General features: G+C 44.3%; 1 protein-coding gene across 4 annotated transcripts in view; it reads right to left on the bottom strand.

Annotated features, from left to right (window-relative positions):
- heatr5a (HEAT repeat containing 5a) overlaps positions 1-17,500 on the bottom strand; it is a 39,527-nt gene that overhangs the window by 11,688 nt on the left and 10,339 nt on the right. For 2 of the 4 annotated variants that reach the window (XM_067615196.1, XM_067615197.1), the window contains exons 10-33: positions 17,450-17,500; positions 16,708-16,819; positions 15,715-15,867; positions 15,500-15,599; positions 14,235-14,344; positions 12,754-12,923; positions 12,507-12,670; positions 11,354-11,459; positions 10,415-10,605; positions 8,699-8,858; positions 8,398-8,587; positions 8,017-8,186; positions 7,392-7,418; positions 6,398-6,542; positions 4,799-4,981; positions 3,541-3,780; positions 3,278-3,456; positions 2,390-2,458; positions 2,108-2,287; positions 1,696-1,930; positions 1,429-1,533; positions 729-863; positions 521-648; positions 31-178 (exon numbers count right to left, since the gene is read on the bottom strand). The exon at positions 17,450-17,500 is cut by the window's right edge and continues 200 nt beyond it. In XM_067615196.1, the coding sequence (XP_067471297.1) occupies positions 31-178; positions 521-648; positions 729-863; positions 1,429-1,533; positions 1,696-1,930; positions 2,108-2,287; positions 2,390-2,458; positions 3,278-3,456; positions 3,541-3,780; positions 4,799-4,981; positions 6,398-6,542; positions 7,392-7,418; positions 8,017-8,186; positions 8,398-8,587; positions 8,699-8,858; positions 10,415-10,605; positions 11,354-11,459; positions 12,507-12,670; positions 12,754-12,923; positions 14,235-14,344; positions 15,500-15,599; positions 15,715-15,867; positions 16,708-16,819; positions 17,450-17,500 (3,451 nt within the window). The remainder of the gene's footprint in view (positions 1-30; positions 179-520; positions 649-728; positions 864-1,428; positions 1,534-1,695; positions 1,931-2,107; positions 2,288-2,389; positions 2,459-3,277; positions 3,457-3,540; positions 3,781-4,798; positions 4,982-6,397; positions 6,543-7,391; positions 7,419-8,016; positions 8,187-8,397; positions 8,588-8,698; positions 8,859-10,414; positions 10,606-11,353; positions 11,460-12,506; positions 12,671-12,753; positions 12,924-14,234; positions 14,345-15,499; positions 15,600-15,714; positions 15,868-16,707; positions 16,820-17,449) is intronic. The other 2 variants (XM_067615198.1, XM_067615199.1) reach the window with 1 other exon arrangement.

Raw genomic sequence — 17,500 nt, 5'->3', positions numbered from 1 at the left:
GTGTGAGAGTGTGTGTGTGTGTGTTTTCACCCTCGGCGCTGTGGCGTTTCTCCCTGACGTGCTCCTGAGCAGCCGTCACGATCTGCCGCAGTAAATCCAACACGGCGAGCTGAACGGACGCCGACTCCCTGGTCACCATCAGCCTGTGGAGGACGCTGAGCAGCTCCACGCTCAGAGCCTGAACACACACACACACACACACACACACACACAGAGGGCTTATGAGACTTCCTGTAGCGCCACCTTCAGGACAAACTTTAAACTTTTAGCTCCATAAATCATCAGTTTGTTCATGTTGTGGCTGTAATGAACTCTGCAGCCTCTAGAGGACGCCAGCAGCGCTTCACGCCGCCGCTCTGGTTTAATTGGATCCTGATGATCCTGTAGAGCGGCTCGTGTGCAGCTCTGAGACGTGTTTCATCGTGCGTTTGCGTGGCGTGGACCGACCCGGGCTACTGGGAAAACCCTACTAGATTCTGGCCTGGATCCTGGTCTTGACTCAGGTCCAGCTGTGTCTTACCTGGTCGTTTCCTATCTTAGCTCGGGGCCAGGAGACGTCCAGCAGCGCCTGGAGAGCTCGCAGACAGGAAGTGATGTTCTCCATCTGGTCCTCGGAGTGCGGAGAACACAGGAACTCCACACTGATCCCTGACGCACAAACACACAACCAAAGTCAGAACAGTAAAAACACTGACTGATGTCACATAAACATTTTTCACACATTCTACCGAGGATAAGATGCAGTCTGTCGGTGTTGACGTCCTCTGGACTCTTGGCTCCGCCCACAGAGCCCGTGTGACCCATGGAGGTGGGCGTGGCCGGTCTGGACAGGTTGGCGGGAGCGTCGTCTAACATCACGAAACCTGCAACACACGATGACATCAGAACGTCTGTTCTCCTGACATGACGAAGAGGAGGAGGAGGAGGGAGGAGGAGGAGGGAGGAGGAGGAGGGAGGAGGAGGAGCAGGGAGGAGGAGCAGGGAGGAGGAGGATGGAGGAGGAGCAGGGAGGAGGAGGACGGAGGAGGAGCAGGGAGGAGGAGGAGCAGGGAGGAGGAGGAGGGAGGAGGAGGAGCAGGGAGGAGGAGGAGCAGGGAGGAGGAGGAGGAGAGAGGAGGAGCAGGGAGGAGGAGGAGGGAGGAGGAGGAGCAGGGAGGAGGAGCAGAGAGGAGGAGCAGAGAGGAGGAGCAGGGAGGAGGAGCACAGAGGAGGAGGGAGGAGGAGCAGGGAGGAGGAGCAGAGAGGAGGAGCAGAGAGGAGGAGGAGCAGAGAGGAGGATTAGGGAGGAGGAGCAGGGAGGAGGAGGAGCAGGGAGGAGGAGGAGCAGGGAGGAGGAGGATTAGGGAAGAGGAGCATGGAGGAGGAGGAGCAAGGAGGAGGAGGGAGGAGGAGCAGGGAGGAGGAGGAGGAGGGGGGAGGAGCGCTGACCTGAGCTGTGGAGCCAGAGTGAGGTGGCGTGGAGGATCAGAGCCCAGGAGGAGGAGTAGTGAGCTCTGGCCTGGTTCACCGTCTCTGCTGTGTAGAAGGAGCCTCCTGCAGGAGAAACAGGAGGAGAAACTTCTTAATGATAATAATAATAATAATAATAATAATGATGATAATAATAACAATAACAATAACAATAATAATAATAAGTGAAGCTTCAGTTTGATTTGATGAAATCTTAACTATGACATCACAATCTTGGTCTCCTACCCGTGTCAGGCAGCTGTGATGCGTACTCCTGTGGGAGGGTCAGCAGGGCGTAGTCCTGCAGCGCCGCCAACCACAGACGGCTCAGAGTCGACAGATCTGATTGGACTAACTTCAGGAGGCCCGCCCCTCCGGACTCAGACCCCGCGCTGTCATTGGCCAGAGAGGAGACTGACAGGTCAGTCGTCCTATCAGAGCTCTCCGTCTGCCTGCTTCTCTGAACGGCTACAATATAAACCTGAGAGAGACGAGAGCGGAGGTTAAATACGTAAGATCAATAAACTAATTAATATCTCAAAATAACTTGACAATCATCTATTCTATTAATTTTCTTATTATACAAGAATAAATACAGTTTCCATGGCAATAAAAAAGACCTGAAGCATCACAACAAACAGTAAACAGTGGAACCCACCTCGGCCCACGCCTTCAGGACCGCCAGCGTTTCCATGGTAGCGGTGGCCTCGTTGTACAGCTGGCTGGACGTGTCCCTCCCCGCCTGGACTTTGGCCAATGAGGAGGCCAGGAGCTGGTGGACGCGCCGGAGGTCACGCAGGTCACTGACCACGCCGCTGGCGATCCAGGCGCTGCAGACCTGGAGAGGACGAGGACGAGGTCACATGATCTGATGTTCTCATGTCTCTCAAGACGACAGACAATCAAACTGTTATTAAAATGATTACTGATGATTGATCACCTGGCAGGCCTTGGCTGTGACATCAGGGGGAGCGTCAGCAGTGAAGGCCGGTCTGAGAGCAGCTCCAACCTGCACGTGCACGCACACGCACGCACACACACACACACACACACGTACGCACACACACACGCGCACACGCACGCAAACACACACACACACACACACACACGCACGCACAGACACACGCGCGCGCACACACACGCACACGCACACGCAAACACACACGCGCACACACACACACGCAAACACACACACACACACACGCACGCACACACACACATTTATAATTAAAGGAAAGTTCTTTGTATTTTTCTTGTAAACACATGATGCTGCTTTACAGCTAAATGTTCATCACAAGGCAATTAATCACAGAGGTCTGAAACAAATTAATTACCAACTATTATTGACAATCAATTATTTAAGTTATTTATTAAGCAAATATTTCTCTTGTTCCAGCTTCTACTATGTGATGATATCATTATAAAATAAAGATCTTTGGGTTTTTTGGACTGTTGGTTTGATCAAAAATACAATTTGAAGAATCAGCTTTGGCTCTGTGAAACTTTGAAGGACATTTTTTCACTATTTTCTGACATTTTATTTATTAAATGATTAATTAAGTGATCAATCAATAAGGAATATAATGTTTGCAGCTCTACTAGAAGCAGCTGGAAGAAGCAGGATTCATTTAGAACAACAACTCTGCATCAGAGCCGAGAGATTAAAATAATGAAAACTGCAGACAATCAGAATATTTAATGGTATTAATTCATCTACTAACATCTCTGACTACATACTTCTCTTTCATCTCTTTTCCTTTTCGTATATTTTCTTAATATCTTGTTTTTCCAGTTAAATATGATCAGCTGTTTACTGGACGGTCCTTACGTTGGCCTGGTACTGCTCCAGGATCACATGACCGGGGAACTCTGGTTCGGGGATGGCTGAGAAGCGTCTGATGATGACCAGCAGCGTCTGGAGCCCCGCCAGTCGCAGCTGGTCGCTGTGGTCTGTCGCCGCCATGAACGCCATGCGGACCAGGTCGCCAAGATGGAGGACCAGGAAGTCTGAGGAGAGACATGCGAGAGGGGTCACGGAGGTCTGCGGCGTCCACAAACACAGACTGACCGAGGTCACTGTGGCGGTCTTACCGGTGGACTCGTGCAGGCGTCGCTCCTGAGCCAGCACCATGTCGAAGTGGGCGGGGTCAGAGCTCTCGCACTGCGCTATGATGCGACACACACACTCCATGGCGAAGCGGCGTGTTGCCCAGCGCAGGGCGGTGAACGGGCCGCCCGACTCCGACCGCGCTTTGAAAGCAGAGGAGTCGTCGTCCCTGCCGGGATCCGCCTCCTCGTCTTCCTGACTCGCCTCCACCGGAGCCCGACAGTCTGGAGAGAGAGAGTCAGAGCTCATTATTGACCTCAGACACTCAACGTCCACTTACTAACTTTTTCAGGAGCTTTCCACCATCTCAGGATGTTTCCCAGATAAATGGATGGAAGGTGCCGTTTGTGACTCAACTTGACTCCCCCCACATGCATCCATCATGTGACTGAAGTTTTATACTTGAGTCACATGACGTTAACGAAGCAGACCGAGGAAGACCATGAGATGCAGCTGAAATCTCTGGAAAAAGTGAGTAAATGGACCTTAAGTTATTTTTTTCGTCAAACAGAAGATTTTGACTTAAGGTTTGGTCACATGACAATAAATAACTGACTTCCCTCATCTGACAAATGTCTTTATTCTTAATTACTCTTATTGTCTAAATAAAATAAAATAACATAAATATTTTCCTCATTGCTCAAATACATTGATTCAACTTTAAAGTGATCGTTAAATAACTGAAATAATAATTGAATGTTTCAGTAAATTCAGACTAAAACTGACTGATTTTCCTCCTTATTTACTCCTGACGGAGACAGAAATCACAACTGAAATATAAACGATCATAAATACAAAACAATATTACAACCAATTCAAAATACAATCTTTCATCTCAACCCATAAATTAGTAAAAAGGTTTTGATCTCCATTTTATTTTTTAATACAAAGCAGAAGAGTTTGTATTCATTTTTAAAAACAAGGATAATAAATGTCACAAAGTTTGTTTTTTTTAATCTGCACTGTATTGAAAAATAAAGATTCCACCGTTTTTAGCCATTGATGGGTTAACTTTCTGTAAATTACTGTATTAATATATAAATTACTGTATAAACTATTATTAAAAGATGATGGTAATTTAATATCAATGATTATCTATAAGTCACTGTAACAACTTCAGACGTCTGATGAAGACTAGACAGTTGAAACATTTGATCAATAAAGTTTGATGTACTTGAGAAGATGTGTGTGTGTGTGTGTGTGTGTGTGTGTGTGTGTGTGTGTGTGTGTGTGTGAACCCACCGGTGGACGCAGACAGGACGTCCTTGCAGAGTTTGAGCCAGTGTCCCAGTTTGCCGCTGGTGGCGCTGGATGCCATCATGTGGACCAGAGTCTCCTGGATGTCCCTCCTCAGACTGGAGTCTGACTCCCGGTCCAGCAGAGTGAACAGAGCTCCTTCCAGACCCACTTCCTTTATGGTGACGTCTGCACGGATAAAAACAGGAGGTCAGGATGTTAGTGTGAGGAGAAACGATGCTGGAAATCAGCTGTTCAACACTGTGATGGACCAGTTCCCAGTGTTTCCAGTGTGTTAAACCAGCAGTCAGGTGTCCACAGTAACAGTGAAAGAGGTTTTCCTCGCTGTAATCATTCCTCCTGGTCATACTGGATATTAAAAGATCCTTCAAATGTGCTTTCAATGCATTTAAAAGTCTGTGTGAAGCTTCTATTCAGCTTCAGCAGTCTGAGTTAGTCATATCAAGTGGATATCTGACACATTTACAGTCTTTTTAGCATCAAATTCCCTCTTTGTGTTTCCTCGGACAGTGTTTCCCTGTTGAGCTGCAGGTGGAAGTATAGTAACAAAAAGAGGAACTTTGGCACTAAAAAGACTGTAACGTTGAAAGATATCTACTTGATTTGACTCATTTGGACGCTTAAGCTTCATTTTAGCTTCAGATAAACTTTTAAATACATTTTTTGCACAGAAGGAGGTCTGTGGATTTTGTCCTCCATCACTTCCATTGTAAGGTCAGGTGACTGCCTGCAACTGCCTGCGACTGCCTGCGACTGTCTGCGACTGACTGAGACTGACTGAGACTGTCTGAGACTGTCTGAGACTGTCTGAGACTGACTGAGACTGACTGAGACTGACTGAGACTGTCTGCGACTGTCTGCGACTGTCTGAGACTGCCTGCGACTGCCTGCGACTGCCTGCGACTGTCTGTGACTGTCTGAGACGGTCTGCGACTGTCTGAGACTGCCTGCGACTGACTGCGACTGACTGCGACTGTCTGAGACTGACTGACTGTCTGAGACTGTCTGAGACTGACTGAGACTGACTGTGACTGTCTGAGACTGACTGAGACTGACTGTGACTGACTGTGACTGTCTGAGACTGACTGAGACTGACTGAGACTGACTGCGACTGTCTGAGACTGACTGACTGTCTGAGACTGTCTGAGACTGACTGAGACTGACTGTGACTGTCTGAGACTGACTGAGACTGACTGTGACTGACTGTGACTGTCTGAGACTGACTGAGACTGACTGAGACTGACTGTGACTGTCTGAGACTGACTGAGACTGTCTGAGACTTACTGTGACTGACTGCGACTGCCTGAGACTATCTGAGACTGACTGAGACTGACTGAGACTGTCTGTGACTGACTGAGACTGACTGAGACTGACTGAGACTGACTGTGACTGTCTGTGACTGACTGAGACTGACTGAGACTGACTGAGACTGTCTGAGACTGACTGAGACTGACTGAGACTGACTGAGACTGACTGTGACTGTCTGTGACTGACTGAGACTGTCTGAGACTGTCTGTGACTGACTGCGACTGCCTGAGACTATCTGAGACTGACTGAGACTGTCTGAGACCGTCCAAGTCTCACCGAGTTGTGTGTTGTCTCGTCTCGGCAGCTCTTTGACGAGAGTCACAGCGTGTTCAGACACCTCCAGCGCCTCCCGTTGGACGAGCTGCCGCAGACACGCAACCACTGCCCGCCGCAGACACAGGTACGAGCTGCACAGGTTGGCCTGAAACACACACACACACACACACACACACACACACACACACACACACACACACAGGAGTTAGTTCCTGGACAACAGCTGTTAACGAGTTAGTGGATTATCAGAGGAAGCATGCAGCTGCAGGCCGTGTTTCCTCCAGACTCAACAACTCAACATTATGATCATCTTAATGATCATTTATCTCAGGTAACTAGTTTATAAAATGTCAGAAAAAAGTGAAACAATATCTGCAATTTAATTATTACTAAGGTAAAAAACTAACAGTCATTTTCTATATCAATAAATCTATTAATAAACTATTGGATTAACTGATTAATTATTCTGTCTGAATCAATCCTTGTGTGATCTAATTTTTTATGTCTGAGCGATTATATTAAATGTAAATTTCTTACAATTTCAAAATTGAACTGAGAGATCTCTTAAAATAATTAATCAAATTCACAAAATGTATATTAATAATCTCATTAATTGGTGGGATTAGTGAGTCTTTGTAGAGGAAACACCGAGTAGTTTCTGTGTAGGTGATAAAACCAGGCAGCAGGGAGGAGGACGGTGTTTAAATTAGGAATAAGGTGTTATTGAGTTAACTGTCAGTCTGCAAAGAAAACGGTTAAAAGCAACATAGTGAGTTAATACAAGATCAGTTTAGTGCAACATGAAAAGCTCCAACAGAAAACTGTGACATGTTTCATGTGAGTTGATGTTAATATGGTTCATAACCAGCAGACTCCTGCATTAAAACAGTGTTTCAGTGACAGAAAACTGTTTTAAAAAGTTCCACAGCAACACAAAGCTGAATATAAAATAAGAAACAAACAGCAGCGTCACGTCGTTCAGAGAAAAACCTACCAACATGGAATAATCCAACAAGATCTCCTGTAAGACACAACACAGGGTCAAAAAACACACGTCTACATGTCTAACACACATCTCCTTGAACACAGATGAGGTCAGTAAAGTTGGTGGAGTAAATGTTTATTCTAGTGTCGGCTAACAGGAAGCAGAACTCCAATCTAACTTCATATACTTTACATCAGTTTATCTGCTGTGTGCTCCTTCACAGCTGAAACAATTAGTCAATTCATCAATAAATCTTTTAATGCTGCAAATTGTCTGGTTCAAGCATTTTGAAAATGTAAGAAGATGAATCAATACAGGAAGTAATCCTTATTTGCAGCCCATCTCGGACGTTGAGTTGTCAAATTTCTGTTGGTCAAGAATTACTTTCAACCTCATCAACGTTTGTGTTTTGTCGGCTGTAATGAAAAGATGTCATCCTCTAGAGGGCGCTAACTGGGATTTAGACTTGTAGTCTTATTAAATACATTCTGTCAAATGTCTCATTTTATCTTTCTAAGAACAGCAAACAGCTGCAGACGCACTGAAAAACAAAGTTAGACGAGTAGTCAGACAGCTGGCTTCACTCAAAGCGCTTCGACAGGTAGTCAGCCGGGGTGTACTCAGGCGTACTCACACAGAGCGCAGGTACGAGGCTGGCCAGGTTGACGTGCGGCGGCGAGAACATGTGCAGCTGCTGCAGACAGGAAATAGCTCTAGCCTGAACCAGACAGTCCGGACCGTCCTGCATCACTTCACAACCCACCAGACAGCTGGAGCGCAGAGCCGACAGAGCTGCACCTTCACCTGACAGACACAACACGGGTCACAGCAGCCGCCTCAGTCTCTAATATCATCATAATATATATAATAATAACATGTAATAACACTAGTAATGCTTCTAAGTAGATCCATCGTTTCCAGGTCAGAGTTTGAGTTCAGAGGATTAATGTGTCGTGTTCTCTCTCAGAACTTTTACATCAATAAGTCTTTGTGTTCGGGTGTAACGTGGTCGTACCCTGCAGGTCGGGGCCCAGGCAGGTGATGAGGGCGTGCAGGCAGCGTCCCAGGCTGTGATGCACCTCGGGGTGGGTGGGCGAGGTCGACAGCAGCAGCCGCAGCACCAGGGTGAAGGACGGCTCGGCGTGGGCGCGGTACAGACCGCCGGACAGGTCGACCACCAGAGACAGACTGTGGAGAGACCAGGTCTGCACCCAACACACACAGAGACAGTCAGGTTTAGACAAACTCCACATTGATCCTTTAAGTATAGAACTAGCTTCACGTTAAGGATGAGCGTCACTGAGCGTCCTGCGTACCTGGACTTCAGGTGAGGTGCTGTCCTGGCTCAGAGTGAACAGGACTCCCAGGCAGGTGGACAGGTGTTGAGGTGAGCTGATGCCTCCGGTGTAGCGGTGCAGCGCCCCCAGAGCCAGAGTGTAGCCGCTGCGAGAAGCTGCGTCCCGCGCCGTCTTCAGCCTGGAACACAGTCACGATCAATACTGATCATTATCAATACTGATCATTATCAATACTGTCAGCTCAGTGGTTGTGCAGAGGCCATTAACACAGTCATTTCAGTTCAAAATCCTTTTTTTGTCTCCTCACTTTTACTGTTTGTTTTCTTTCTTAATTCTCCAGATGTCCAGATGAGAGCAGCTGATCAATGACATCACTCAGGCTGTTCAGACTTATTGATGAAGGTTTTCAGGGCTGTACGCAACCTGACAGGAACACCTGCACCTGACTGATGTACTGAAAACTTATTCATCTGTATTTCAATTTGTAGTTAATATTCCTGTAAAAATACACTGGAATTATGGCTGCAAACCTGCCGATTATTATCTTGATTAATCGTTTAATTATAATTCCCTAAAACAGCAACAGATGTGTTCAAATGTCTTGTTTTGTCTGATCAACAGTCCAAAAGCCAAAAACATTAAGTTCACTGTCATGACCGACACAGAAAAGCTTTAAATCTTCTCGTTAGAGAAACTGAAAGCAGAAACTTTTTGGTAGTTTTTCTTTAAAAAATGACTCCAACTGTTAAAAGATTATCAAAATATTTGATGATTCATTTTGTGTCGACTAATCGTTGCAGCTCTAGAGAGAAAGCACAGTGCTCTTTATACATCATCAATCAGAGTATCAGGTGTCTAAAAAGGAAAATAAGAATTATTGTAAATAGGTCGAGTGCATTAATAAAACATTTACATCAACTTTGTTTTTCCTGTTTTTGTAACTTCATGGTGTCCCTCCACTTCTGACACCTCTGAGAGTTTATACGTCGGCTGATAAATGACAATAAATTGTGTCGGTTTGTTTGCAAACTTAGTCACAGTTTTATAAATTTGAGTATTATTGATAGTATGTTAATATAAGAGACTTACTACATTTAAATTTTTGGCCCCAAGATGAAAAAGTTGACAATAACAACAAGATTTAAAACACAAGATGTTGGTTTGTAAACACACAGGAAATAACAGGATTGGTTTTGTCGGTTATGTGAGCTAAATGAATGTTTTGCTGGTTGTATTATGATGTAATGATTTATTAAATATGATCAAACAGGTCAGAGGTCAGACGTAGTTCGGCTGGTGAGGCCTGACCTCATCCTTCTTCATCCTTCATCTAACATCAGCTCAGCTGGAGGACGATGGTGACACACGTCATTATTTCAGATCAACAGTAAACACATGCTGTGATATATTTAGATCCAGACTTCATCTTTGAGTTATTTTCAGCCTTTTTCTGAATATTTCTGGTTCGTTATATAATTATTTTGTGTCGTGTGTATTTTTGAAACATGACCTGCTTTGTTTCTGATGTTAAGACACTTTAAAAAAAGAAGAAACAGACTGAAATAGATGAAGAGTTTTCATCTGCTTTCTATAGAAGGAATTCTGCTTCACTATTTACAAATATAAAATATATAAAAAAAGATGCATCAACACTACAGGAAACAACCTTTCCATCCACATTATGTGTAAATTCATGTTAGTGAGCGAGCGAGCTGCGTGTTCACGTCCTCCCACCTGTCGAAGCAGAGCAGGGAGACGGAGACGGTGAAGCCGGGGTCTCCCACCACCTGCACCAGCCGGGCCAGACCTTCAGCAGCCAGGCAGCGCAGCAGAGGACTGACGCTCTCCAGCGCCCCCGACAGGAGGGACAACACCGGGGGACGCATCTCCTCCGGCCCCAGAGACCCCCGGACGCTCCCCTGGTGCTGAGGACGAGGACGCACGCGTCAAAGGGAAACACAAATACTGAGTCAGACTGGTTTCTATCGAGGTTCTTCATGTTTTAAACCTTCATTAACCATATTTTTCAGTCAAATGATGATATCTGGTTCCATTTCTGATCCAAGTTGGTAAAATATCTGGATTTGTTAAACTCAGTCAGAAGCTCACTACTCTGAAGCCTAAATGTATCTGTAATTGAAATGCTGATATATACTGACAATTGGCAATAAATTAAAGATTAATCTATTAATTTAATTTGTTACTGACATTATCTTAACACATGTAGAGCAAAACTATAATTCTTTTGGTTTGTTTGTAAGCAGCAAAAGAAAGAAGAAAAGATATAAAGCCGACTTCCTTTCTGCTAATAAACACCATTCAGGAAATACAGATACAGGACCTTTAAGTATAGAAACTACAGCCACAAAGTATCTGTTATCACATCTAAATGAGCTGCCGACATGTTTTCATTACACTTTAAAACATGAAAAATGTTGATTATTTTTGTTACAGGTGACGTTTTATCTGACTAAGAGTCAAAAACCCAAAAGATATTCAGTTTAAAAAATCCTCACGTTGGAGAAAATGAAACCAGTTTTTCTTGACAAATGACTGAATCAATTGATCAACTGTCAAAATAGTTGCAGATTCTACCAATCAATGAATCTTCTTCTTATATCAGCTCAGTCTGAATGTATCTGCAGAAGAACAGACAGGAGTCTGGTGTAGTACCTTCAGCAGACTGCAGAGGGCAGCACAGATGTGAGTCTGGACGGTCTGCTGGCGTTGACCCTTCAGCTGGTTCACTGTTTCTACAAACTGCTCCAATATCCTCACTCTGACAAAGACAAGTAGACACAAAGAGAGATGTACTGTTTATATTCTAACTTACAATTATGGCTCAAAATACACCGTTATTTTTCAACTTTAAAATATGGATAACCATCTGACACGCTATCGGGTGTATCAACAATTAACAGCTCAGATTAATGAGCTCCTTAAAGTCCAACTGAAATCATATTTAATCATCACAAAAATAATGTCAACAGGTTGTTTAAAAACGTAACGTTAATAGTTTTTCATTACGAAGAGAAAGAAAAAAGGTTTTTGTGGAGGGCCGTGTCGGTGTCTGTGTTTGACTGACAGCAGCTGGAGGGCCGTGTCGGTGTCTGTGTTTGACTGACAGCAGCTGGAGGGGCGTGTCGGTGTCTGTGTTTGACTGACAGCAGCTGGAGGGGCGTGTCGGTGTCTGTGTTTGACTGACAGCAGCTGGAGGGGCGTGTCGGTGTCTGTGTTTGATTGACAGCAACTGGAGGGCCGTGTCGGTGTCTGTGTTTGATTGACAGCAACTGGAGGGGCGTGTCGGTGTTTGATTGACAGCCGCTGGAGGGGCGTGTCGGTGTCTGTGTTTGACTGACAGCAGCTGGAGGGGCGTGTCGGTGTTTGATTGACAGCCGCTGGAGGGGCGTGTCGGTGTCTGTGTTTGATTGACAGCAACTGGAGGGCCGTGTCGGTGTCTGTGTTTGATTGACAGCAACTGGAGGGGGCTTGTCGGTGTCTGTGTTTGATTGACAGCAGCTGGAGGGGCGATGATAGAACATGTTGTCGCTTTATCTACGTAGACGGTTATGAACTATATTCTGATAAATTAATGTAAAACAAGGAAGCGCCATCATGAAACCACAACATTCAAAATATGAATTTCTCCCTTTTAGTTTCTGATCTCCTCTCAAAGGAGATTTTCAGAGCAGATATTTAATTTCAGTTGGACTTTTAAATATTCTGTCTTTGTTGATTGACGACATAAAACAAAAAAATGTAAGAAGATCTAAGCAACACTTCTTCATGTCTGATGTTTAACTTCTGCCGGCAGCAGGTGAGTTACCTCTGAGCGGAGATGATGTGGGGGAGGAGCGCTCCAAAGAGTTGGACGGCGGCGGCGGTCAGAGCGACGGGAGGAGGAAGAGGAGCGGGAGCTTCGTCACTCCTCTCACACAGACTGAAGGCGTCGTTGTCCAGAGATCCTCCTCCCACACTGCTGCCATGGAGCTGACATTAAACATTAAACACTTATCACTCACATCCTTCAGTACCGTTATCAGTCTGACGTGTTCATTACAGACGTGCCTCACCTGTTCCTCGATGTATCTCTGGTCGGTGTCGTGGAGGGCGGGGCCGACCAGCTGCAGGTCGTCACGGTGACAAAAGGGAGGCAGCAAGGTCAGCTCTGAGCACGGCTGGTTCAGGTTGTCCTGACTGGACAGATCAGACACCAGCTGGTTCATCACCAAACCAAAACTCTCTGAGAGACGGAGACAGAAAATAATATCAGTATTTCAATCACACCTGATGGAACAAACATCAACGTTTGACATAAAAATACACCAAAATAAACGAGTTAAGAGAGAAAGACACATAAAACAGAGCAAAGAAACATCGAGAATCATGCAGAAAGCACTCAGATGAACAGAGGGATTGAAGAGAACTTGTGGCATTCACTAACGGCGTGGCATTCACGGGGGAAAAACACTGTGCTGATGTTTATGTCAGTAGTGGTAAACAGCTGCTCTCTGTGCAGCATCGTGTTGTGTTGCAGCTGACTGTAACATCAGCTACTGCAGGCTGTAATATTCTCTCCTCTAATATCTCTGTGATGGTCACATGATGCCTCTCATATCAGTCATGGAGCGTTTTGCTTTAGAAAGATGTTTTTTTTAGCTTCTAACTTCCTGTCAAAGCGTTTCCTCTTTATTTCTGTCACAGTGCAGCTGCTCTGATAGATTCATATTTTATAATAGTTTCAGCTCCTCTAATATGATTGATGACACTGATTCTTCTTTTCACTCTTTGGGAACATTTTTGTGAATGAAACTCGCCCACAAACGCAGCAGAACACGTCGCCTTATACGGACATTTTAGGGATCTCAGACACGTTCATCAGGCTGAAACCAAAGATTCACAGAGTTTATGATGTTAAGAGAAAAGTCAGAGAGGTTTAGGAGAAGATGCTTCACTATTAATAATCTAATGATGTCATATATAATAATATATCAGTCAGAGGGACCAAACCACTACTTTTACTGCAATACTTTAACTACATCAAGCTCATAATACTTATGTACTTTTACTGCAATACTTTAACTACATCAAGCTCATAATACTTATGTACTTTTACTGCAATACTTTAACTACATCAAGCTCATAATACTTATGTACTTTTACTGCAATACTTTAACAACATCAAGCTCATAATACTTATGTACTTTTACTGCAATACTTTAACTACATCAAGCTCATAATACTTATGTACTTTTACTTATGTAAAAGATCTGAGTACTTCTTCCACCACTAGGGAAGAAGAGAAGGAAGAAAGAGGAAATGAGAGAAGAAACAAAAGGACAGATGTGATGCAGTAAGGGGAAAAAGAAAGGAAAAACAGGAAGAATGAAGGGAAAACAAAGAAATAAAAGACATGCACAGAGACTTCTGACAAAAATCAATTTAGATATTTTTATGGATATTGATCGGGGTGAAAGCAGGAAGATGGACAACAGAAAGAAAGAGATCAAACAAAAGAAGAAGGGAGAGCAGAGTGACGGAGGTGTGTTGTTACCTTGGTAGGTTTGAGGAGGCAGCTGAGCGAGCAGCTCGTACACTCTCAGTCTGTAGACGACTGACCACACACGAACTGAACTACCGTAAGACCTGATGAGAGCAGGCAACCTGGAAACACACAAATAACACACCAGCAGAGAGGTTTCAGCTGCTGGAGGTCACATCTACAGTCTTTTCTCCTCAAAGACCAGTCTGCTCTTATTCTATATTTATATTAAAGACAGAACCACCATGTTTAAAAAGGCTCAGAGACCTTCCTCAAGCACAATTTATTTACAACTTAGGAGTTATATCCAATCCATACCAATATATAAGAGTGGTATGAATATGAATAATTTGGAAAAGATCCTATAGAAAGCTTCTTCTTTAAAGAGGAAAGTTATGAGTTATATTTATGACCAAATGTTTGTTAACATCCCTTCTTTCAACAGTAAAACATTTTTGGTCCCATCTTGATGTGAAACATATTAATGAAGGTTAAGAGAATGACACGCTCTAACAAATAGACACAGACTACATGTGACCTCAGCTGTAAATATGATCCCCGTTATGTTTGGTACATGTAGTCATCTTATGCGTTTTGGCTCTCAGTCCAAAACGAGATAAAGAAAATATTTGGGATAGAAATCCCTCTAAATCACTTTATATTGGGGTTTGATAGTTATGAATGCAAGCATGGGAACATTCTTAGATTTGTTTTGTATACGACACGACTCACAATATTACAAAAATGGCTGGACGAAGAGCCTCCTGATGTCCTAATGAGGTATGAAAAACTTATGTCCATTTTGCCGTCAGAAAGACTTTCATATGTGTGAAGAGGCTCTCTGGAGGAGTTTGTAAGGGACTGGTCACCAATGGTCAAGAGTTATAAGTATGAGGGTAACAAATATAACAGTTTAAATACATACAAACAGTATTTTATAAATGCACCAGGTTGTGAATACTGCTGATTTTTGTTTGTTTGTTTGTTTCTGTATTTGTGTTTGCTCTCGTGTCGTGGGGTTTTTGGTCTGTCTTGTCTTAATTTTAGGTATTTGTAATGTATTATGTTGTTGAAACAGCTGTTCACTGTAGTTTCTAACAAACAGACAAGAGGAACTAATGTATTTATTGGGGACTATTTTCAGCAGCGGATGAATCCATATTTGGTGCTCTAGTCAGTATTTCTGGCAGCTGGTTGAAGTCACACAATACTTGTGAGCAGATCAATACAGAATGACATCAGATTTATGCTTCAAAAACAACCAATCAGGGACTGACTTGGTGAGCAGGGCTACGGCGCAGGCCAATGGCGTGAGCAGACGGCTGATGACGTCTTCGGTGACGAGCTCCCTGCAGTGCAGCAGCAGGTTCTTCATCGCTGTTCAGACACGGAGACACGGTTCCCGTTTATTTATACGTCAAACAAAGACGGTGAGGAGGCGTTTGGTGCTGTGTGTGTGTGTGTGTGTGTGTGTGTGTGTGTGTGTACTGACCACAGAGCGCCCCGGCACGCCCCTCCAGCGTAACCTGCCACGTAAAGTAGTCCCCTCGTCGCAGCTCCATCTCCTGCTCCCTGAGAGAGGCGGGAAACACACACCGCCAGAGGAGGAGGAGACGGGAGAGGTGGTGCTCCACTACAGCAGGGCCTGAACACACACAGTCAAATATACAATAACATAACAGCTGCTGACATGCTGGACATGTAAACATCTAAATAAATATAAGACAGGCAGTGTTTGTCTGAGGTTGCTCTGCAAATAACAGAGAACTTTACTATTCTTAGATCTTTATCACCAGTGAGGAAACGAGACTAAAGCTCCGTCTGTGTCAGTAGAGGTTTGATGATTTAAATCCCGTTGCTAACAGCAACATATCGGCCCGTTTGGGACCAATAATAAAAGCATCAGCAGAGAAAGACCTGATAAATACAGATGTGCTGTTTTAATGTCAGCTGCAGGTAAACGCTGCTGTTCTAATGTCATGAGAATCAGCTGTTAGCAGCTCCTGTCTGCAGTGTAACATGATGTACAGACAACTGTCACTGATTACTGAAGAAAACGTGATGATTCTCAGGTTCTGCAGCTTCTTGTTTCTCTGGTTTCTAAGTGGATTTATGAGGTTTATTGGTGATGAACATCAGATGTAATGACATCATCAGGAAGTGAAAGTCACACTGAATGACATCAATATGTGTTTCATGTCTGCATGTTCAGATCTGACTGAGTTATGACTCCAAGGGCTCTTCTCATTTCTGTTTTGTGCCTCCTCATCTTTTACAGACCACATCCAGATCAATACTGTTATATTTATATTATCCTGTCAATACCTTCTCGTTTCCAGCAAGTTGCTTTATTTCTAAATAGTGAACATGTCTGTATATAATCTATCATGACATAGTTGTTTTCCCTCCTCTTACTGCACGAGCATCTTTCTGTTTCTATCATCGCGGTGACATCAGTGTTCATGTCTTCAGTGTGACGTCGTACCCAGAGTGATGAGAGAGGAGACGAGCATCCAGCCGGCCTGAGTCCTCTGCAGAGAGATCCGACTGTTCTGAGACGCTGAACGCAGCAGATCTTCAGCCAGACACAACACCACCTACACACACACACACGCACACACACACACACACACGCGCACGCACACACACGCGCACACGCACGCACACACACACACGCACACGCACACGCACGCACACACACGCAAACACGCGCACACACACGAGCATGCACGCACGCACACACACACGCACGCACACACACATTTTAGTCTCGTCAGTGATAATAATAATTATGCAACAGGATGTAGTTTAACTTGTGTTTTTCCTTTTACATTCTAGAGTTAAAGTCAGAGAAACTGCTGCAGCTCTCTGGAACATATTTCAGGATCTCTGAAGCAAACTGAGGAGTTTTAAACTTAAAGAAATAGTTGATAAATAGTTAATCAAATCAGTTTTGTCTGTTTGTTTTATTACATGTGTTTTACTCGTTTCTCTGTCTTCAGACGACCACAGTGGAAACAGTGGTTGTTGTTGTAACAGTGCATCAGGACTGAGTGACTGCAGTCTTGTTTTTATCTTTACTGATGTTAAATATATTTATCTACAGTTATGAACTTTACCTGTTAGCTGCGCTGTAAACATGCTACATTATCTGGTGTTCATTCATGTTAACATGAGCTTCGTGTTTGGTTTGTTATGTTTCTGTACGTTAACATGAAGTTACTCACCTTGCCCTTGGTGTGTGGGATTCCCAGAGGGCAGTGCTGCACTGCGGCCAC

The sequence above is a fragment of the Thunnus thynnus genome, chromosome 16, assembly GCF_963924715.1.
Source record: "Thunnus thynnus chromosome 16, fThuThy2.1, whole genome shotgun sequence".
Lineage (NCBI taxonomy): Eukaryota > Metazoa > Chordata > Actinopteri > Scombriformes > Scombridae > Thunnus > Thunnus thynnus.
This window is presented reverse-complemented; position numbering and strand designations above follow the sequence as displayed.